Raw genomic sequence first — 24,331 nt, 5'->3', positions numbered from 1 at the left:
TGTGATCCCTAATTTGGTTAGGACATTACAGGCTGATCACCTGATTGTCCAAAAAGTTAGATGATCCGTGCTTCGGAAGGCACGTTAAGCCGTTGGTCCCGGTTACATGAGCCATGTCAGGGGCCTTTGGCGGCTCAATAGTAACCCTGACACCAGGGTTGATGAGGTTGGTACTCCACCTCACAACCCACACGATAGAAGAAGATTAACCCATCATCCGTCTTTTTTATGGTCCAAAAACTCTTTGACAGTATAAAATCTGTACTGAAGAAGTCAACTATGTAAGGTTTTTGTAAATCTAGCAAGAGGTAGTTCCCTGATTGACTTCGGAATCGTGTTATATATGGCTATTCCCATCCAGTAACAGTTTTTCTGAAAACGTTTATTTTTTGGTCCATATTCAATAATCAACCTGTTACAATATCAATGGAATTTATTTTATGATCTAATTTTATGCATGTTTAAAGTTTCCCTTTAAAATTCTATAGGTATTTATTGAGTTGATAACTAGTGAAGTGACTATACTTATAAAACAGGGAACAATTGTCGATATAAGTACATAATAATTAATGGTATTTAATTTAATTTTATAATAATTTATTGAATGAAATCGAACTTTGAACTTGGAAAGCGAATGGGTCAATCGCTTGGGAAGCGCTGTGTCAAAACACCAATGTAGCAGGATCTTCCGCGCCGCTCGGGCTCGAAGGAACAGTCGGTGTTTGCGGAGGTGGCATAATCGTAGACGGGGGTCTGAGAAAACTGGTCAGTGTTAATAAACAAGTTGAATTCGTACCTGTCTCACCTGCGGGCGGCCGTGAGTCGACAGTTGACATTCAGCCGGCATAACAAGTGCATGTGTCTCGATACCGACGCCGCACTACGCCTTGTAATACGTCATATCGGCAAATAAATAGTCGCGAGTGCTCGTCATGTAATATGTAAGTGTACGGCCGCGCATGCGTCGTGGTCCACTACAGTTTGACCATGTTTAGACGCTTCCCCAGTGCATAATGGGTTGGATACTACAATGCCTCTTCTGGGTCACTTTGGTGAGTCTTTTGAAATGTTTAAGTCGATCGATTTGTCTTTAAAATCGATTTAAAATCCAGTCGCGTCGAGTTCCGCGTTTAAAAGTAAAAGTTACTGTCACTTTCTTCAGCGGATATGTGTTGTGTTGTGGAGTTATGTTGTTTCTGTGTCCATAGATACAAAACGGGCTAGTAATTGTGTTCATACTAATAGATAGATAGATAGATTTTTAACATCATTAACCTAATTGAATATTGAATCGTACATCATTAGACAACCTGCGTTACTGGCTCTTGTACATTACATTTAATACAACGCAAAAGGATCATAAAATCGCATGGATTTTAAACATTAGTTTCGCCTTGAATTGCGTGGTAGCGAATAACAAAGTAATAATATAAACTAAACGACGTCGAGATTAAGCAAAAAGCAAAGTAGAATCAAAAAACTAAACAGTTACCATCCAGATTAATAGTTGGCAACTATTTCTTGTTAGCTTTGTTATAGATGATCAAGTTTATAGGTATTATTAGATAATAGTGGTTAGATAATTACATAATTATATGTTGTCTAGTGCAACTAACGCTAATGTACATATAAATGTGTTTGTCTGGACTAAAATACCTACTCTTGCTGCTTACTCTATAGGCAGATAAGTATCTAAGATAATATAGATTTCCTTACAGAGATTGAGACTACTTAGCAATAAGGTACCTGTCATACTCCTTATTTTTTTTTATCTTTCAATAATATAGGGTCGCGTTTCACCACAATCTCACCTGGCGGTAAGTGACGATTTGGTTTAGGGTCGATCACGATTACCTAGTAATTGCCGATTCACTCTAGCCTCGAAAACTCCCAGATTATCATCACATCATTAATTTAAGAGCCACGCTCTTGTCGGTGTAGCATTCTTCATGCTACTTTTTAGGGATAAATAGGGCAGTGGTTTCCCTCTTGCTTTCCGACCCGCAGTACTCTGTCTGACGTGAAAGCATGGAGCCCAGAGTAGTCTATTTCAAAGCTGTACTAGGACTCCTGTCCTCCGCCTCTGAATAGTACTGACAGTTACTGCTGCCCTCTGTCAGGTTCCAGGTTACAGTCCCTGTGACGCGCCCTTTACTATAACTCCCATCTCCGCCTCTGCAACCGTTGAGGTCTTCACCCGTATCCCTGAGCAAGGGTTCTACGTTATACCCTATCCGAACTCAAACACCATCTCACTCCGGGCTACTGAAGTCTCGCCGAACTTGAATTGCCACCAGTGGAGGCCCACCCAGATTATAACGAGTTGGAAAAACTGACCACAGCAGACAGTTTCAGTCCTTAGCTGTTCGCAACAAAAAGGAAGAGGCAAAACGTTTCATGCGGATTGGTGGTATATCCACAACATAAGGATGGAATGGAGTGGGTGGAATTAACTCGAAAAGTTCCTGTGCACACTCACGGGTTTTTATTCTCTGTTATTTCTGTAGGTATCTTGAGTGGGTACCTATTTCCTGTGTGTGCAATAAAGTATTTGTTATGTTATGTTAGAATATCTGCGAGAACAAGGAATTCTACGAAAAGATTATGTTACGTCGGTTAGGTTCAAACTTCTAGTATAAGTAGATAAACACTTTTAAATAATTACACCTAGAAATAATTTGAAAGACATTTAGACTAAGTAGATTCTGAGAAATAATCATTAATTTCCAATAAAGTAAGCATTAATTGAAATTACCTATAAATTGAGAAAGTAAACTGTATGTTTGTTTGTTGCACTTGCAGGGCAAAACCGCCGAACTGATTTGAATGAAAATTGGAAAATTATGTAGATTGAAACCCAGACACGGGACATGTACCTATATTCAGATACGAGCTTATGAGCTCAGTGTAGGTACGAAGCTTTTCAGAAACGCTCTTTTGTGGGACCACCAACGAAAAGTGGAGTAGCATGGAGGAGTATGCTCCATACCCCCTCCGGTTGAGAGGAGGCCTGTACCCAGCAGTGGGACGTAAGGCTATTTATGTTATGTTTTATGTCTTGTGTAGGTACCTAAATCCTCACGGACGAGATCGCGTTAACTTAATATAATACAGAAATATAGAAAGATGTTAATGTTGCTAATGACGTAAATGATTCCATCAAAAATGGACGTCAAAACCAGATTTTTGTCATTCCAATATAAAACAACATTCCATTTTAGATATCTTCTTAGGAATGCCGTGGCTCACACAAGGAATAAAGAACCGGAGGGTTAATAAGGCCACATTGAAGCTATTCATCTAAAAAAGAAATAAGTATAGATATTGGGCATTTATTGATATTGCACACTTTCTTTTATACCTATATGCGCAAATGTCGAATTGTAATGCTTTTTAGATGAATTGCTTCAATGTGGCCTTTTAACACCCAGGTTCCTTATTCCTTTTGTGAGCCTCGGCATTCTTGAGGAGATTGCAAATTTCAGACATCAATACTGGATATATACAACGTGTATAACAGAATAGTATTTAAAATAACTCACACGATTCCCGATCTTCTTCTATCGTGTGGGTTGTGAGGTGGATTACCAACCCCATCAACCCTGGTGTCAGGGTTACTATTGAACCGCCAAAAGCTGACATGGCTCATACAACGACTACTAACTGCATCAGTAAGTAGTAACCGGGACCTACGGCTTAACGTGCCTTCCGAAGCACGGGTTATTTTACTTTCGGGCAATCAGGTGATCAGCCGGTAATGTCCTAACCAAACTAGGGATCACAAAGTGATTTTCGTGATATGCTCCCAACGGGATTTGAACCCGGGACCTCCAGATCGTGAGCCGAACGCTCAAACCACTGGACCACGGAGGCCGTTACGATTCCCGATGGGGGTACAGCAGAGTTTACTGGATTTAAAAGATAATTTAAAAATGTACCAGTTTTCTACATTTAACAAACTTGTGTTCTTAATGTGGATACGCATTAGCATATTGCAATGTAAAAACACGTACAAACACATAAACTTGTTACAAGGTCAGATTGAACTAATTTAATTGAAGCTTGACCATTTTAAGACTATAATTTGCTATAAAAGTAACGTACCTACCTATATATAATATTTACATAAGTACCTATGTATATTCACACCCGTTAACCGACATTATTATCTGTTCCGTGCTCTGTATTGTGATAATACTACTGCTCTCAGGTGGGAAGGTGCTCATCGTAATCAAACAATTCAGCAATTCTCTTGAATAATATTATATTTTCATAAACAATGTAAAAAATAAAAAGTATCAAGACGTTTTCATCCAATTACCCGAGTGTTGCTTACTATAGAAATTTTATTTCCCCATTTACCATCAGATTTTAATACTCTTATAACTCCCCAACTCTTCATAGCAGATTACCGCAACCGAACAAAATTCCCGTCACCGCCTTTTAAAAAGGCCGGATAACGTTCCCGTTCGAAAAAGAAGAAATCAAATAAAAAACAAAAGAAATAATATGCCAGTTCCAAATTAAAAATAATAAGTCGTCACAGATTCACGACTTTATTCCGTCTGTTATTAAGTTATATAATCTAATAATAATTAAATAATAAAATTAACAGTTATTATAATCATAATAATAAACTGAACATGAACCTCCCGTATTTATATCCGCTCAAACCACCCGACAGCAACATAAAATTGTATGCAACAAAATAGGGAACCGGTAAAGAATTATGTTGCTATTTTTTGCTACATATTGTTTCTCTTTATTGTGATCAGAATAATAACAGGTGGAAGATCTGTTTTGCCTGGGTATAATAACAAGGGTCATCCTTTATACCCAAAAACAAAGATAAAATAATGCATTATGTCTGTTATTCATGAATGTTATATCAAAGAATGTTAAACGAAGGCAACTCTGTACAGCGCCGCTATCTTTATTTATTTATTGAGAACGTATCCTGAAAAATACCTCATTTGGTTAAGGCCCAGCTAATTTATCAAGATATAAACGTGACAACGACCAACCTCCGTGGTCCAGTGGATCAGCATTGGGCTCACGATTCCGAAATCCTGGGTTCGATTCCCGGTGGGGACATATCACAAAAATCACTTTGTGATCCCTAGTTTGGTTAGGATTTTACAGGCTGATCACCTGATTCTCCGAAAGTAAGATGATCCGTGCTTCGGAAGGCACGTTAAGCCGTTGGTCCCGGTTACTACTTACTGATGTAAGTAAGTAGTCGTTACAAGAGCCATGTCAGGGGCCTTTGGCGGTTCAATAGTAACCCTGACACCAGGGTTGATGAGGTTGGTGATTCACCTCACTACCCACACGATAGAAAAAAACGTGACGTCAGCAAAATCTATATTTATTCATGTATTAGTAGATTGCCATGACACTTCTAGTCTTCGACAACTTGCGAACAATGCACATATACGTAAACCGTGTTTCATCATAGTCCTGCGCTTGCGCAAATGGAATCATAAGGACAATTCGTGTTAAATTACAGAAATAATACAATTATGAAGCTTTTATTACTTATGAATATTTCCCTCATTCAGCGCTTATCGCTATCGGCCCACTAGGGTTGATTAATTCTAACAAATATCTTTCCTCTCAGACGACGCCCTGAGCCGAGGTTCGCGCCCAACTGGGCACCCTCAGCCCTGTTGTCTTAAACGTTGTACCGGGTGAGAGCCTTCAGCGCTCCCCATTTGCCAAGTAGTTAATGCCATCTGCGACAAATGTACAATAAGTCACGTCAAAAAAGAAAACTTATTAATTCACTTTATTCTGTAGTTTCTGTTTATCCCGGTTGGAGATAGGCGCGAGTTTACGTGCATATTACTTAGATACTTACTAAAATAAGTTTGTACATTCTTGTTATCTTCTCTCGTGCGATTTGTGAGACTAAAAATGGACCTCAATGAGTATATTAACATATATAAATATCATATATTTCGTAAATTATGTTATATTATTGTTATAATAACACGTTTTCCCAGTAAAGCAAGGAAATGTAAAATTACCCAATTATATTTTCAAGAGTACTCTTTCCATAGGATACAATCCAGTTTAAGTACATTAGGGGCCGTCCATTGACGTCCATGTGATGTTTTTCTGGCATTTTTAGTTTATGATTATGGTATGGTTAACGCTACTTTCGGAAAAAGTCCTAGTTTCACATTTCATTAGTTATATTTAAAGGAACATTTAAATTATTGTTAATGTTGTTTTGTGCAACAATTTAATGGTCCATTCTTCTTCTATCGTGTGGGTTGTGAGGTGAATTACCAACCTCATCAACAATGGTCCATTAGTATTTAAAGACGTCTTTAAAATTTAAAGAGCGTTTCTGCAACTGACTGTAGAGCAGTCTAATAATTTGTCTGTATATCAATGATCAATTGATTTAAGGTATTTAACAGTTCATCAAACTACCTTCGCTGTTTATTTCCACGGAATAAAGTCCATTATGTAAAATAATAACCTTTTGAAGGTCGTATGAATAAAAACGTTTAACGCCTGCTCATTGAGCGCCCCGTCTATCATAATATTTGTAATTATCTCCCGCTATGTACTTAGCTACGGAGGCCGCTGGCCATATGTAGTAAAAAAAGTAATAGAAATATTTTATAACAGAACATAAGCTGACCGCTGCGCCACCAAGCTTCGCGCTCGGTCTGCGATTGTTGAAGTAAAGCAACTTTCGCAAAGGCCGGTCATAGGATGGGCGACCACAAAAAAAAGTTTTTATCTTGAGCTCCTCCGTGCTTCGGAAGGCACGTTAAGCCGTTGGTCCCGGCTGCATTAGCAGTCGTTAATAACCATCAATCCGCACTGGGCCCGCGTGATGGTTTAAGGCCCGATCTCCCTATCCATCCATAGGGAAGGCCCGTGCCCCAGCAGTGGGGACGTTAATGGGCTGATGATGATGAACATAAGCTCACGACTAACGGCCTCCATGGTCCAGTGGTTGAGTGTTGGGCTCACGATCCGGAGGTTCCGGGTTCGAATCCCGATGGGGACAAAGATCACTTTGTGATCCCTGGTTTGGTTAGGACATTACAGGCTGAACACCTGATTGTCCGAAAGTATGATGTAGTCGTTACATGAGTCATGTCAGAGACCTTTGGCGGCTTAATAGTAACGCTGACACCAGGGTTGATGGGGTTGGAAATCCACCTCACAAAATTCCCCTCACCTCACCGAGCTTTCTGTTAGAGGGCACGTTTGGTCCCGGCTATTAGCCATACAAACACTTCCACCAACCTGTAGTAGAGCAGCGTGGTAGAGTATGCTCCATACCCCCTCAGGTTGATTGACCTGTTTATGATATTATATATGTTTTATTAGTCTTTTTTTAGCGCTTAGGTACGCCTTAATAAATTCATCGTGTCTTATTAAGCACTAATTTTACCAAAATACCCAGTTATTCAGTATGTCTACACATTTACGTAGAGCCGTGGTAGGTCAATTGGTAAAACGCTTACCTCTCACTTTGACGTCGCAGGTTCGAATCCAGGACAGGCTTAAACCAATGATTATCGAATTTGATTTCGAATTCATGTGTGGATCATAAATGATTATCACGTACTCAGCAGTGAAGGAAAATATCGTGAGGAAACCCACGTTCCCGACAAATGCATTTTCGGAGGTGTGTGACCTAACCTGTATTGGGCTGGTTTACCCTTCGCGGGTTGGAAAGTCAGACAGGCAGTCGCTTCTGTAAAAAACCGGACCTGTCAATTCTTCAGGTTAGGTAAGCGGACCCTATGAAAAACGGGGAAATGCTAGGGGGATTATAATGACACATTTACATAGATATTGGCCCCGATTCCTGCAGACACCGCCTAATTTTATTTTAAGTTATATCCGTCATTTTCATATCCGTCGAAAAGGAAAGGGACGGATGATTCACAGCTCTTAATTTTAGGAAGAATGAGTAAATGAATGAATAACCCGGGCGAATCAAAAGGTACCTCGCTGGTATGCAATCCGTTTGACGTGCTGTCTACTTAACTGTGACGGGTTATTGACGGATGTAAAATTTTTAGACGGTTGGTTTAGATTTGTGCTTAAAATTGACGTGTGTTCCATTAATTTTATGCTTGTCGATTACCCGTCCCTTTCCTTTTCGGCGGATAAGAAAATGACAGATATAACTTAAAATAAAATTAGATGGTATTTACAGGAATTAGCACCATTATGACGTGGACGTGTAGGCACGTCACACGTTATTACAGGTTGGTAATTCCGCCAGTAAGTACGTCGTCATTGATGAACAATTATTTATTCAATTACTGTAGTGAGGTCACTTCGAACTATAATTACTAAGTAAGTACCTATTCTTAAATAGGTAATAGGTACATAGGTACCTATTTTTAAACTTACTATACTCAATACAAGTACACAGATGCCATCTTCGATGTGAATAGGTGCGCAATTTTCAGTAAAAATACGAATGTAAAATTTCAATTTGACTGTTTAAAAACCGAATGAAATATAAGGGGGTTAAAAAGGCCACGTCTAAACAAAAACCGATTCGACCCCGAGGCTAGGTCTCATGAGCCCAACGCACAACCATTGGACCACGGAGTCCGTAAAAAAGGCGCTTATAAATTTTCACTACGCGACTATACTGACATAAATGACCAGTATTTCAAACCAGCAATTTATCAATCTTCCCCATTTGACAGTATGGAAACTCCAAACATAATCGCGGTTGTAAGCAAAATGGAAAAAAACATTTAAATATTTATTTCTATAAATACGTCAATTAGACCCATTATTAATTTTAGCATACGGGAAGGAAAACTCAAACACATTATTAACTTTGCTATTGACTTTTTAAACGTATGTTAATTTAATTATTAAGTAAGTAAGTAGTCATTTTAATTTGAATTGAAGTAATTTGAAAGCAAAGTGTAAAACGAAACCAGGAATTAGAAAAAAATAAATCTTGATGAAATAAAGTATAATTATTATTTTGTAAAACCCACATTCCCAAGAAATGCGTTTCAAAAGTTTTTGACCTAATCTGTTTTTCCTGATCATCCTACCAAGAGTTGGAAGGTCAGAAAGGCAATCGCTTCTATAGAATCGGCCCTGTAAAATATTCAAGTTAGGTAAGCTGATCTTGCATAAATGAGATGACGAAATTATATTGTATTGTCGCTTAGTTCAGTTTTCACTAACACAGTTGGCTCGACCATTACAGACGGCGATCTAACAAAAAGCCCGGTGAGGTGTGAGTATTTAGATCACTTTAGGATTGACTGCCCTATTCGGATATAATCCTAAGCTTATGTTATATCTTTAAACATTTTATCTGATCTTTTCCAGACTACAACTTCAGCTTACAACTACAGACAGTTCAGTCCCGACTACGTCGACTACAGCGGGTACACCAGCGGCCACAATAGGGCACAGGCCAGACGGATAGACTATCACACTATCCAGTCGTACGTCAATGAAGACAACGGTAACCCAGAACGATATACTAATAGTTTTAAGACCCAAAGACCCACACACGAACGTTCAATCGCTGTTGACAGCGGAATACAAAGGATCCAAGAAAAAGAAAAGAGAAGGGTACAATCATGGGTTGATAACTCGGGGCCACGGTCGGAAAATGGCTCGTATAAGATTGTTAACAGGCCTGTCAAGTACGCGACTATACATACAAGAAGAGGTAAGAAAAATACCAGTTGAATTTGAATTTGATAGTCACAATATTTGTTAAGAATAACAAAAACATAAATATAAGTACAGTCATGAGCAATATAATGTACCCACTTTAGGACTCTGTCGCACTAACGTATTTGACATTTAGTGAGACCTACAGTTCAATTTGTCAAAAAAAGTTAATGTGACATGGTACCAAAGTGTATACATATTAATGCTCGTGACCGTACATAACATAACATAATATCCTATCGTCTCACTGCTAAGCAAAGGCCTCCTGATTAACCGGAGGAGGCATGGAGCATACTCCATCAAACTGCTCCACTGCGGGTTGGTGTAGGTGTTAGGGTTTAGTTAGTCCGAGACGAACCGCGCCGAAGCACGCAATTATCTTACTTTTCCAGACGCTTTCTCCTAATAGAACAATCGATCGGGAATCGAACCCGGATTTTTAGATCGTAAGCTCAACGTTCTAATCACTAAACCACAGAGGCTAAATGAAACACAGCAGTCTCAGATTCAATTTTCTTGATAATTAAGCAACAACTACTTAATTTATTAGTGTATAAAATACACTTTGTCGTTTAAACGCTATTCACCTGGCGTTTTGAAGATAGTGAGTAAATCATATAATAATATATTACTATTAATATAGCTGTTGTGTTGTCGAAATCACTTTATGAGACTGCCCTTTGTTGGGTAAGGACCTTGCAGGCTTGAATCACCTTATTGTCCGAAAAAGTAATATTTGTTGACCCCGGCTATTAGCCGTAAAACAGTTTCACCTACCCTCAATGGAGCAGCGTGGTAGAGTATGCTGCTTTCCCCCTCTGGTTGATTGAGGGGAGGCCTGTGCCCAGCAGTGGACAGGGTGTTTATGTTATTTTATATAGCAGATACTTATAATTCTTCAATAACGGCCTCCGTGGTCCAGTGGTTGAGCGTTCTGCTCACGATCCGGAGGTCCCGGGTTCGAATCCCGGTGGGGACAAGTCACAAAAATCACTTTGTGATCCAGTTAGGTTAGGACATTACAGGCTGATCACCTGATTGTCCAAAAGTAAGATGATCCGTGCTTCGGAAGGCACGTTAAGTTGTCCCGGTTACTATTTACTGATGTAAGTGCGTAGTAGTTACATATGTCATGTCAGGGGCCTATGGCGGCTCAATAATAACCCTGACACGGGGGTTGATGTGGTTAGTAATCCACCTCATAACCCACACGACAGAAGAAGATAATTCATCAATTAACTGTACAAGCGTAATATCCCTACCCTAAGGCCATTCTTAATGAGCAATACAAATAATATATAATTGGTATATCAATGCGAACCGTTTATATTGACATTTAATCTGTAAACCACAAATTAAAGAAACCTTGACGTCACTCTACGAATACTTCCTCCTTTTACACATGTCCTATTATGGACAGCAGGCTTGTTTTAATTTTAAAATGGATAGCATAATTGACCGGCCTTTCGACCTATTGATGTCTTAATGTGATTATTTTTTAAGTTGTGGTTTGATTAAATATATTAAACGAGGTTCAACACATCCTTATACATGGTTCCGCTAGCGTCAGAATACTTCTACGCGCGACAAGTTACCACACGCACTTAACAAAAAAACCCATTGAGCTTCAAATTATTTTCATACAATGAGACTGCTGCCAAGCCTAGTACGTAGATTCAAATTCAAATTCAAATTCAAAAAATATCTTTATTCAGTAGGTAACATAGTTACACTTTGAATCGTCAATTTTTACATAACGAACGTCTCATCCGCCTAAAACTACTGCAGCTTCTCACAACCTGTATAGCCGGGGAAAAGAAGCTGCAAGAAAAACCTCGGCACAGGGCCCTAGACGTTCTTTAAAAAAATATACAATTGATTAATTTAGCTGCCTAATATCAGTTCTCAGACAGTTAATCCCATGCATTCATATCTTCTAAATAATCACTAACTTTATAATAACCTTTTTTGTAAAGTTTTTGTTTAACTAGTGTCTTAAAGCAGTTGAAAGGCAAATTCTGAATGTCAATGGGAATCTTATTGTAAAAACGTATACATTGCCCCTTAAAAGATTTAGTAATCTTATGTAATCGACTGACTTGTAAAGCAAGTTTATTTTTATTCCTGGTATTAACAATGTGATAAGAATACAACAAGAAATGCACCCGGTACATTTGGAATTTTATGTAGGTTGTACAACTACTTAGATGCCGCAACAAACATTTCGTACTTATACGCTTCGTCCCATTTGCCACGCTGAGCACACTTGTCTTGGGCTGGGATTTAGTCCAAAACAATTATTGTGTACCTATTTTAGTGTTGTAATCCCACCCTTTTTTGAGCCTACTAAATAAACAAATTAAAATAAATAAGGCCCTGATCACACAAGGCCCGTTGCGGACGCTAGGAACCTGAAAAAATAATTCTAATTTAGAGACTAGCGCCTCTCGATGGTGGTCGTTGTGCTAGCGTCCGCGCAACGTCCACGCGTATTCGAGCTACGCTGGCTACGCGACGCCAGTGCCGCGCAAGCTCGGTGTTCGTCGCCGCGGCGTCGATGTCGCGTGGTCGTTGCGCAGACGCTGCAGTGTCTAGCGTAATGCTTTTTAAATGAATTGCTTCGATGTGGCCTTTTTAACCTTTTTTTTGTTTCTTACATTTCCAGGGTCAAATGACCAGCGGCCGTTAGATAGCGTGGTGTTCCCGGGGCGCACATCTGCGGAGAAGTTCCAGCCGGAAATTCCCTCCGACTGCATGGCCATGGGCGTCTGCGAGACTATTCCCAACTACCCGCAGGACGTCGTCAATAATATTATAAATAAGGTAACGTCAGGTTCAAATTCGAAAATATCTTTATTCGGTTGGTAACATAGTTCCACTTTGAACCGTATTTTATTTATTTTTATAAATGTCAGTTTGTGATCTATTATGAGGTGGGTGTAAGATGTAAAATCGTGCGTTTGTGTTTGAGTGTGCGTGTGATTGATAATACCAAGCTGTAGTTTAAAGATAGAACGGGATGACTTAATCTGATTTTTAAATGTGTTAGGTTTTTATTGTTATTTACTGTTCGCAAGTGCGTTTAATGAGGTTAAATTATATGCGTGCGTAACCGTAAACATGTATTGTCAACGACTCGTAACCTAACCTAACAAGTAAACGACACCACAGTGGTGCGGCATCGTGGTGTCGTTGACAATACATCCTTACGGTTTGGGAGATATGACCTAAGTTATTTTGTATCTTTTAAAAGATTTTCTATTTTCCTTTAGGCCACTCTATAGATCAAGACACACAAAGAAAGCTATTTGCCTCGAGTTTTACCAAAACCAAATACGCATATGCCTTAACGGCCTCCGTGGTGCAGTGGTTGAGCGTTGGGCTCACGATCCGGAGGTCCCGGGTTCGAATCCCGATGGGGATATATCACAAAAATCACTTTGTGATCCCTAGTTTGGTTAGGATATTACAGGCTGATCACCTGATTGTCCAAAAAGTAAGATGATCCGTGCTTCGGAAGGCACGATAAGCCGTTGGTCCCGGTTACTACTTACTGATGTAAGAAAGTAGTCGTTACATGAGCCATGGCAGGGGCCTTTGGCGGCTCAATAGTAACCCTGACACTAGGGTTGATGAGGTTGGTACTCCACCTCACAACCCACACGATAGAAAAAGAAGACCTCATTAAACGCACTTGCGAACAGTCACTGAACATACTTGGACATGTTTCTGGTAGCCAATACGCGACTCTACCTAATTTTTCATTTTGAATGTGAACCAGGCCACCCTGTATAATATTAACGAATCTTTTCAGCTGGGCGATAAGATAAATAATTTCCAATTGGACAAACTGGAGCCAGAAATTGCGCAAAGGCAGGGTCCAGAGCACTCTGTGGTCGACCTCTGCATCTCTAGGGAAAAGGTATGTGCGTGGTTAATATTAACATGCTGGTTTCCAACAACAAATCAGTTACTTTTTACTAAACAAACATCAAAACACGAATTTACTATGGAATTTGTTTGAAAAATCACACTGTGATGTCATAGAAAAACGTGATAAAATGTCGGACTTATTAATACGTTTTTCTTCATTAAAATTTATAAATAACTTATATAGAAAAAAGGAACTGCTTTTCGTTAATTTTAGATCTGGCTTTATTTAATAATCACAATTTCATAATTTATCTTGAACGTAATATACGACCCAATTGTTGACAATTGCAACATAAAAATACCTTTTAAAAAAGCTTTTAAAAAATATTTATTCTTTCCTTTTTAAATAAGTTTTTATATTCATCGATCTGTCTCTTATCGTCCGACGTGTTTGTAACCTTTGTAATTACCTACTTAAATTGTATGCAAAGTGGCAAAACAATCAGCGTTTCTTTACTACAGTCTCATCATCACTAATTTAAGACCACGCTCTTGTCGGTGTAGCATTCTCCTAACTCTCCATGCTACTTTTTTAGGGAAAAAAAGGGCAGTGGTTTCCCTCTTGCCTTCTGCCCCGCAGTACTCTGACGCAAGTGGGATGGCGCTCAGAGTAGTCTTATTACAAAGGCATACTAAGACTCCTATCCTCCACCTCTGAATAGTACTGACAGTTACTGCTGCCCTCTGTCAGGTTCCAGGTTACAGTCCCTGTGACTTGCCCCTTCCGTCCTGCATTGCCGTACCGATGGCTCCCATCATCGCCTCTGCAACCGTTGAGCTCTTCACCCGTGGGTGAATTGCAAAAGCGAAAAAAAAACTTGTCTTGACTGAGAACGGTAGTGCAATGTTCTGCTAAATGATTTTGAATATTTTGTCTGGGTAAAGTAAGTAGTCCTCTACCTTGGCAAAAAAAATCATTCAGTTTCAGCAACTGTAACACGCTGAAAAAAAATTTTAAAGTGTCATTTTATCATTTCGGTAGCTTGTCCGTAACCCATTATCGCTTATAAAATGTCTTGCTCTACAATTATTTTCTATTATTGGGATTTAAATTGATAGAATTTCGTTAAATTATTAAATAATCTAACAACAAAAACTATTTCTGTCTGTTTACCTTCCTTCTCATACATTTGACAGGCAGTTAAATTTTGTCCGAAAAAAAGTTATCATTTCAGAGGACAGTAAGTTTTGGTAGAATAACTCCGTCAACATTGCGTCTATGACACCTCCTTACCTGCCAACACCTCGCATTGGTTCGGCTCGACCGCTAGACGTGAACATACCCGTCACAGCGTGTAATGGTTTCCCGCCAAAAAAAGAAATTTATCATTTCGGTGATAGGGGGACAATAAAAAAATCTGTAAAAAATCATTTCGGTAGCCTCTATAACTCGTGTTAGATTAGGTCAATTTATTTCATATTGATGTGTTAAATCGGCTGCAAGTACTGTTTTGTTTGAGAAGTGTCGATTTTTCGATAGTTATTTAAATTCACAGTTTATACAAAAATAACCTGTTTTTTATCATCTCGGTGTTATCATTCCGGTGGATTCGGTGGACTGAAATGCCAATAACAGTCCATGGGAATGATAAGTAACACTGAAATGATAAAACCGTTAAGTTTTAGAGATCCGTGTGTTCAATTTTAGTTTCGAATTAGGTATTGTTTTAAGGGCCTTTTTAACAGTTCTGTGGAGCTATTTTATTTTTCCTCGAGATGATCTCATGGTTTTCCAAAACCATTTTGGGTGATTGGAAAACGTCATATAACCTTCTATCAAACTCCTCTTTCTGCTTTTCTCGGTAACCTTGAATACCCAGACTTATCCATTCTTTAGATCCTGGTGGACACTGGCCTGGATAAAATAGTTTACACCAGTGTCTACCGATCGCACAGCGGTAACTCTGAGACAAGCAGGTTATTCACCTACCTCAGTAGGACAGTGGAGTTGGCACGGCGGAAGTATCTCTCAGCGCAACTTGTTCTTCTCCGGGACTCCAACGCCCACCAGCAAGAGTGGTTGTTCCCATTCCAGAAGACCAACCATGCTGGCAAAGAGGCGCAAGCTTTTGCCATGTGTGGCAAAATCTGTCACATTTGGTGAATTGCGTTACAAAGATACCTGACGTTGCTAACTATAGCGCCAACTGCTTGGACCTTTTGCTGATAACTGATCCGGATCAATATCAATCTCTATCAGTGACTTCCCCCTTGGGAACATCCGACCATTGTCTGGTGAGATATGTGTCTGTCTATTCCCCACCTGATTCTAGCCCCAGAGGATCGAGACAAATATGGTGACACACGCTAGCAGATTGGGATGAGATGCGGCACTTCTTCGCATCCTATCCTTGGCGTGAGGTTTGCTTTTCTTCAGAAGACTCGACGAGCTGCGGAGATGCCATATTAGTTATCAGGCAATGGAATACTCTATCCCATTTTCTGACATATCATCTGACGATAAGGCTCGCTCATGGTACATCGCGGAGAATGCTAGTGCAGAAGCTCTAATATGCCTCCTAACATGCGGGCTCTGAAAAATTCCCTGAATACCGCTGCAAAGTCTTGCAAGAAGACAATGCGCAGGGCACGTTTCGACAATATTGTCCAAATTGATGCCAAACTGACTGAGCTTGTAGTAAAACCTTTTAGCCGCTAGTCAAATCGGTCGAAGCAAACTTCTGCCATATAAAAATGCTTCGCACTCTAGACGTGAATAAGGTCAGTAGTCCTGATGATATCCCAGCAATAGTACTGCGGAACTGTGCACCTGAATAGTCTCCTACTGACACGCCTCTACCTGCTCTCTCTGGGTTCAGGACAATTCCCGAAACCATGGAACCTTGCCAATGTGCAGCGTATGCCCAAAAAAGGCACTCGTACCAACCCTGCTAACTACCGCCCTATCTCGGTACAACCGCCGCTAATCCTGAACAACCGCCTCCTGGCGTACCTTGAAGCCAACAATTTACTCAGAGATAGGTCAACTGATGTTCTTCTTGTGTATGCTACACGCTTATGAAGTGAGGCAATCTAGAATCAAGGCGAGGATCTTGTTGTGTTCCTTGATATATTCAGGATCCCTTCTAGCCTATGTAATTGAATAGATAGGTATAGATTGATTCGGGTAGTAGTTGATGGGTGCTTGTCTGATCTACATGCTATTAATGCCGGACTCCCTCAGGGATCTGTTCTCTCCGCCACGTTTTTTCTATCAATGATCTGCTGATTATGCCCGGTATCTTTAGGCATGCAGACGATAGCACAGTGACGGAGAGATACATGTCCAATGCACGCGTAAGCACCAGAGATGATAGTGCCCTCAGAGAGGATCTTGTGAATCGTGTGAAACTTCCCTTTAAGTCCGTCTCAGACTGGGGTGACAACAAGTAGGTTGGACTCAACGCTTCCATGACCCAGGCGTGTCTGTTCACCGCAAAACGGAGTCCTTTCCTCCTGACTGGGACTTTCCGGAGTGAATTACCAACCATCTCAAGCTCTTGGGTCCATACTCGTTATAGTCTCCTAGATTATAACGAGTTGGAAGTTATATCCATATATAACTTCCAACTCGTTATAATCTAGGAGACTTCAAGACTAGGGTGAATAGGCATTTGCTAGGTAAGTGTGATCCACCCTAGATCACATCGTCATTTACCATCAGGTGAGATTGTGGTCCTAATAAATGTAGGTAAGTAATAAAGAAGCAATGACAATAGCCACAAAAAAGACATATTGAGAATAAGCATCATCCCCCTAGCATTATCCCGATTTTTCACAGGGTCCGCTTACCTAACTTGAAGATTTGACAGGTCCAGTATTTTACAGAAGCGACTGCCTGTCTCACCTTCCAACCCACGAAGGGGAAACCAGCCCAATGCACATTAGGTCACATACCTCCGAAAATGGAATTTTCGGGAATGTGGGTTTCCTCACGATGTTTTTCTTCACCGCTGAGCATGTGACAATCATTTCTGATCTAAACATGAATTTGAAAATAAATTCGACAATCACTGGTTTAGGCCTGTGCTGGATTCGAACCTGCGACCTCAAAGTGAGAGGCAAGCGTTCTACCAACTAGGCTACCACGGCTCCACATATTGACAACAACTAAATGCATTTTTTATTGCTCGATGAAAGAAACGAACAACAATCTATTACTATTAGTAAATAGTATTAAACTATTTTTTATTTAGCAAGTGTTGAACTATTTATCTAAGAATGTATAAATCTATCTCCACCAACCCACAGTGGAGCAGCGTGATGGAGTATGCTCCATACCCTCCCCCCCTTCCCCCCGGTTAATTGAGAGTAGGCCTGTGCCCAGCAGTGGGACGTATACAGGGTGTTAGTGACATCGTAACGAATACTGAGGGGGATGATTCAGACCATGATTCTGAGTTGAAATCAAGTGGAATTCTCAGTCGGAAAATTCATGAAAATTTTTGTTTTTTTTTAAGTTATTTTCTGTTCCATACTTTTGCGACGGAAAATTCCACTTGATATCATCTCAGAATCATGGTCTCAATCATCCCTCAAAGTTTTCGTTACGATGTCACTAACACCCTGTATAGGCTATTTATGTATAAATCGAACTTCACTTTGTACGGAACCCTAGCTAAGCAGCACAATTTTTCTTGACTGTATCATTTCGGTGGGTTAATTTCATTTCAGTGGACTCATTATCATTTCAGTGTACATTTATATCATTTCGGTGTACATTTATATCATTTCAGTGGGTACTTATCATTTCAGTGGACTCATAAAAATTCAATTTTAAATATCTCAGTAAGTTTCGATCGTATTTGATGCCCACTCACGCACATAATTCAAAATAGGTTAAAGTTTTATTTGTCGTCAAATATGTGAAGAAAAGTATTAAAATAAAAAATCTCACCGAAATGATAAAAAAATGAGACTTGTTGAAATTCACCCCCGTATCCCTGGGCAAGGGTTCTACGTTATACCCCATAGGTCTGTAGGTGTGGTTACTACAGTCTACGAGTGGTGAAATAATGAATCCATACACAATTTAACATCAATTACTAGTTTATGCCGTTTGTCAGATAAAATTCAAAATTCAAAAATATTTATTTTTCAAAATTGGCTTACAAAGTTAGCGCTTTTTGAACGTCAAACATAATTAAATTACATATTATGTTACTAGCTGTAAAACTACTACCACATCGGAATCTGTAACGCTGAGGGAAAGACGTGGCCAGAAAACCTCCCAGCACAGGGCCCTAGTCCTACTGTTTCATGATTTCCTTTCTTTTCTTTTAATCCAGTTTGTATTACATAATTTATACTTAAATACAATGGTATTCCAATTACAGTCGGTGGAAGGAAAGTGAAACATAAAGAGTTTATGTGACTTTATCACAGAAACAATGTTTTATGAGCTCCCTGACAGAAGCAGGCCTGTCCACATACGCAGCACCCGATCACGAGTTGACGCGAAAGCCAGCCATCGCTCCCTTCGCACATTTTTGAGGGAAAGGTGCGACCCGACTTCCGGACGCCACCGCGTACACGAACATTTCGAGGCGAGCATGCACCACTTATATAAAGAAGCTCAAAAATCCTCCGCCTGGATATAAAAAAAAAACTCTACTGTTCAAATATCATCAAGTGTTTCACAATCCTTTTTAATCCACTTACAAAGTTATTTCAAATTCAGTATTTTAGGGCCAAGTTTTTATTGCAAACATTCTTGTCTTTCTTGTGTTGAGCTGAAGTAATCCATTTAATATTATTATCTTTATCATAAAATATATCATAAAAGTCTAAAACTACGAATCTCCTCCGCCGCTGTACTGGACTGAGAGCGAATAAAACTATTTAAGAAATGTATTTATTAGACCAAATAACTTAACCCTTCCACGGACAGAGACCATGGGTCATTGATGGTTCGTAATAGGTAGTATGAGAGTATGACAACTTGGAATCGGAACGTCATTAGACGTTCTGTCCTTGAAAGTGTTAATACAGTTATGATAATAACAGAAAATATCAATTACAAAACACTGTTGGTAATTACAATAAGTATAACTTGTGTTGTTAGTACCAGCTATCTCCCATTGACATAATAATATAAGAGTTGAGCGGAGTTCTAATACAATTATTATTATTTAGAATTCGTTAACGACGACCGTGGTCCAGTGGTTCAGCGTTGGGCTCACGATCCGGAGGTCTTGGGTTCGTTTCCCGGTGGGGACATATCACACAAAATACTTTGTGGTCCCTAGTTTGGTTAGGGCATTACAGGCTGATCATCTGATTCTCCGAAAGTTAGATGATCCGTGCTTCGGTAGGCACGTTAAGCCGTTGGTCCTGGCTATTAGTCATAAAAACACTTCCACCAACCCGCAGTGGAGCAGCGTGGTGGAGTATGCTTCATACCCCCTCCGGTTGATTGAGGGGAGATTTGAGATAACAGGCCTAATAGAACCCAGACGAGGTTCGGCCGCGAAGCTCGGCTCAGATTGGTTAAAAAGGCCACATCCAGGTAATTAATCGAATAAGCAATATTGCAATTTGACATTTGCGCATATAGTCATCGTAATTGGTTGATAATAATAATTACACGTCACAGATATTACAAAATTCAATAAACAAAAAAGTAAGTGTCCAATGCTATATTGGCTTTTTAGATGAATTGTTTCGATATGGCCTTTTTAACCCACCAGGGCGTCGATTGAGAGAATCAATCGATTTTATTGGGCTGATAATGATAAGCGCTGAAAGAGGGAAAGCGTCGACCGCGCCGGCGGGGTAGTATCGGACACCTAAATCAACTGTCACCATACGGATCAATGCAACTCATGTATTCCAATTACTTGTAGCTATGCTCATTGAGGAGCTTGGCCTGCGATTGTTGAAGTTAAGCAACTTTCGCAAAGGCCGGCTATAGGATGGGTGACCACAAAAAAAAAGTTTTCATCTTGAGGTCCTCCGTGCTTCGGAAGGCACGTTAAGCCGCTCGTCCCGGCTGCATTAGCAGTCGTTAATAACCATCAATCCGCACTGGGCCCGCGTGATGGTTTAAGGCCCGTTCTTCCGTTACTGGGCTGATGATGATGATGATGCTCACCCCATAAAAGACCATAAGCATGAGTTTAAAGTAAGCTTGATGTTTCAGGTATTGAGCCCGGAAGCCGCGAAGGGCAAGGACGGCAAATGGTACGTCATCTTCAACAGGAAGGACAAACCTATACAAGGATACCGTGTGGAAATATGTCAGTGAGTATCAAATCAAATCAAATATACTTTATTGCACCCACATGCACGAAACGTACAAAAAAGATTACAGCAGAATTGGCGACCTTATTGCTTTACAATAATTTCAAAACAAAAAATATTTTAATTTGAAATGTCCAGTACTACAGAACGGCAATTTCAAAGGTCACCTATTATTACGTGGTTTCCAGGATTTGAGCCCAATTAATGGCAGTAGCCTCCGTGGTCTAGTGGTTAGAGCTGGTCCGGGTTCGATTCCCGATGGGGACATTGTCGAAATCACTTTGCGAGACTGTCCTTTGTTTGGTAAGGACTTTTCAGGCTTGAATCACCTGATTGTCCGAAAAAGTAAGATGATTCCGTGCTTCGGAGGGCACGTTAAGCCGTTGGTCCTGGCTATTAGTCATAAAAACACTTCCACCAACCCGCAGTGGAGCAGCGTGGTGGAGTATGCTCCATACCCCCTCCGGTTGATTGAGGGGAGGCCTGTGCCCAGCAGTGGGACGTATATAGGCTGTTTATGTTATGTTATGTAATGGCAGTAGGCTCACCCTGTATTACATTTTGCTTTAAACATAGCTAGCGAGAAGTGGGTGTATGTATAGGTAGCATGATTCATGTCAGGGACCTTTGACAGCTCAATGATAACCCTGAGGGTTGCTGGAGTCGGTTGATCTAACACGCTAACGATACCTATATAATCATTTTTACATACTTAAAATCACGCATATTTCCCGTTGGTGTAGGCAGAGACCTCTGTTTCTTCGCCTTCTTCCACTCTCATCAAAGACTTCATGCAGTCTCTCCGGTTTGGATTACTATTGCTCTTGTTTTTCTTGAAAAAAAAAAAACAATTTTCTTAAGGGAAAACAGAACCCTTATACGATCACTTTCTTGTCCGTCCGTCTGTCCGTCTGTCTGTCATGACCTTTTTCTCAAAAACGCGTGGAGGTATCAAATTGATATTAACATGGAATATGTCTGAGGTGTCTTGAAGCCGTTTAAAAATCAATCTTCCGAAGATATGGCCATTTTTAGCCTTATTTTATTTACAGATCGAGCAAGCAATCGTGCAATAGTATAGCGGTGTTCAATAACGGCTACACGAGCGCGTGCAAGCAGAAGTTCATGGAGCGACGGATGACAGCTGTCGACGTCGACAGACAGGAGCTGATGTACGACATGCCCTTCCACCTGCCCAGCTGCTGCTCCTGCGTCGGAATACATAGCAGTGGAGTATAGAAACCTCGGGAAGTCAATGAACGACGAAGCTGCTTACAGCCATAGAATAATTGATAATAAGTACTACGTATAGACTGGTAATTCTCCGCCCTGCGACTAATTTAAAGGCCCTTAGGTTATACTAAAATGAAGGGGCATTACCATGGCAAAAAAAAATAATATAATTTATTACACATAAATATAATTGTTTCTTTTACCTGCTTCATTTTTGTCCTTGACTGTTTTCTCCGTAAATCTCTGAATAAATAAAATTAAAAATCACATCCCATGCCTTTTTAAAAAATTAAAATCACTAAATTCTCTATTTTTTGATCCCATATTACGTAACTACTTTGGATTTCACTAATAAATAACTCTGTATCAAAATCGGAATTTGCCAATGTTGCCATGATGATTAATTCATGTTTGAATGAGTCTGTACAAAATGGCGTCCACGTTGCTATTCGCAACGGTGACGTTGCGCTGCGCATGCGCGGCGAATTCGTTACATGTCCGCAACGCATTCGCTGCGTGCCCGGTCCGCTCCGCAGCCGCTTTCGAACCGCTAGTATGATAAGACCCTTATTTAAGAGCCACGCTCTTGTCGGTGTAGCATTCTCTATGCTACGTTTTAGGGAAAAATAGGGCAGTGGTTTCCCTCTTGCCTTCTGCCTTATAATAAAATGACATGTCATTTCACATGACATGCCATTCTACATGTAGAGAGACGATATTATAATGATGCCGTTGTTTTGATTAGAAAAACCATGGTAATTTATAATAAGTAACTAAACCACAAACCAATCAAGTTTGATGCACACACAGCTGAAAAGCGATACAAACGGAACTTTGTTTGCAATTATAGAAAACTCCACACGAGATCCGCTTTCTCCGCCTTCCCAGCTTTATGTGCTGCAACCATTAAATATCGTCTTCTTCTCTCGCGAGGGTTGTAAGGTGAATTATATTACATCATCAGCCCTGGTGTCACGGCTCATGTGACAACTACATACTTAAGAACATAGTAACCGGGGCCGTCTGCATAACGTGCCCTCCGAAGCACAGATCGTCCTACTTTTGGGGAATTGGGTGATCAGCCTACGATGTCCTAACCAAACTGGGGATCACAAAGTGTTTTTTGTGATATATGCCCAACGGGATTCGAACCCGGGTCCCCGGATTGTGAGCCTAATGCTCAACTACTGGACCACAGAGGCCGTCACCAACATTAACTATAATATTGATTCTTATATTCACAATTATTTCTCAAATTATATGTATTTAATTTAGTTTCATTTAAAACTCTTAAACTTTTCACTAAGCCACGTGGAGAGGCTTTCTCTTTCCATTTTGTAATACCTATCTGTGATTAGATTACAACTGTAATTTGTATTATTTGTAATCTTATACTGTTACTTATTGTATTTTATTTTATATTGTAGTATAAGAACTTAATATATAAGTACTTTAGTGTATTACAATAAATGACAATAATAGTATAAGTATGATAGGTACCTACTTTGTTTCAAAGGTTTGTTTTCAGTTTTCCATTTTTAATGTGTTTGAGTTGAATATAAAATAAAATGAATTATAATGAATTTGGACGTCTTATTTTATTTAAATAATATATTTTGTTATGTCACACCTGCAGAATAATATTAAAAAATCGTAGCGGTCAAATATCAAACCAAATCAAATCAAATATCCATTATTTCACACAAACAAAACATAAAAACATTTATCAAACAACAGTACCAATGGGCGGCCTTATTGCTCTGAATAGAAATAAAAATAATAGCTATTACACAGTTAATGAATATATTATATGTATAAATGATAAATGAAAATAAATATTTTTTAATAAAATTTTATAAATTAAATCATAATAAACATATGAAACAATACTTAAAATATAAGTGCAATAATATTGTTAAAATATAGTAAGTCTGATAAATACAATAAATTGTATCGCTGACTAATTAATTAAGTATGTTATCCTCTCTACCAGTTGCCCTTACCGGGTCCATGTTGATACTATAATACTTACTTCTGTATTTTTATAACACCACAATTTGTACAAACACATGGTCGCAATAAAACATTTTTCACAACATATATATATATATATATATATATATATATATATATATATATATATATATATATATATATATATATATATATATATATATAATTATTATTATGTATATGTGTTTGTGTCAATGTATATTGCATTAGT

At 39.4% G+C, this 24,331-nt stretch overlaps 1 protein-coding gene across 2 annotated transcripts; it reads left to right on the top strand.

Annotated features, from left to right (window-relative positions):
• The first annotated feature begins 834 nt into the window (after positions 1-834).
• LOC126369421 (uncharacterized) lies at positions 835-23,690 on the top strand. Of its 2 annotated transcripts, none has more exons than XM_050013832.1 (6): positions 835-1,052; positions 9,346-9,484; positions 12,365-12,522; positions 13,514-13,621; positions 20,774-20,874; positions 21,927-23,690. In XM_050013832.1, the coding sequence occupies exons 1-6, from the start codon at positions 1,014-1,016 to the stop codon at positions 22,111-22,113; spliced, it is 732 nt and encodes a 243-aa protein (XP_049869789.1). In that variant the 5' UTR covers positions 835-1,013; the 3' UTR covers positions 22,114-23,690. The 2 variants fall into 2 exon arrangements, with proteins under 2 accessions (XP_049869789.1, XP_049869788.1); XM_050013831.1 differs by having other exon boundaries at positions 9,346-9,694.
• Positions 23,691-24,331: the final 641 nt, after the last annotated feature.

This window comes from Pectinophora gossypiella, chromosome 9 (genome assembly GCF_024362695.1).
Source record: "Pectinophora gossypiella chromosome 9, ilPecGoss1.1, whole genome shotgun sequence".
Taxonomy (NCBI): Eukaryota; Metazoa; Arthropoda; class Insecta; order Lepidoptera; family Gelechiidae; genus Pectinophora; species Pectinophora gossypiella.
This window is presented reverse-complemented; position numbering and strand designations above follow the sequence as displayed.

Bases quoted from the DNA above. Each gene is read 5' to 3' on its own strand.
- LOC126369421 (XM_050013831.1), top strand. From the start codon at position 1,014: ATGGGTTGGATACTACAATGCCTCTTCTGGGTCACTTTG. The intron at 9,695-12,364 runs GTAAGAAAAATA...TTACATTTCCAG, and splicing joins GACTATACATACAAGAAGAG to GGTCAAATGACCAGCGGCCG. The intron at 20,875-21,926 runs GTGAGTATCAAA...TTTTATTTACAG, and splicing joins TACCGTGTGGAAATATGTCA to ATCGAGCAAGCAATCGTGCA.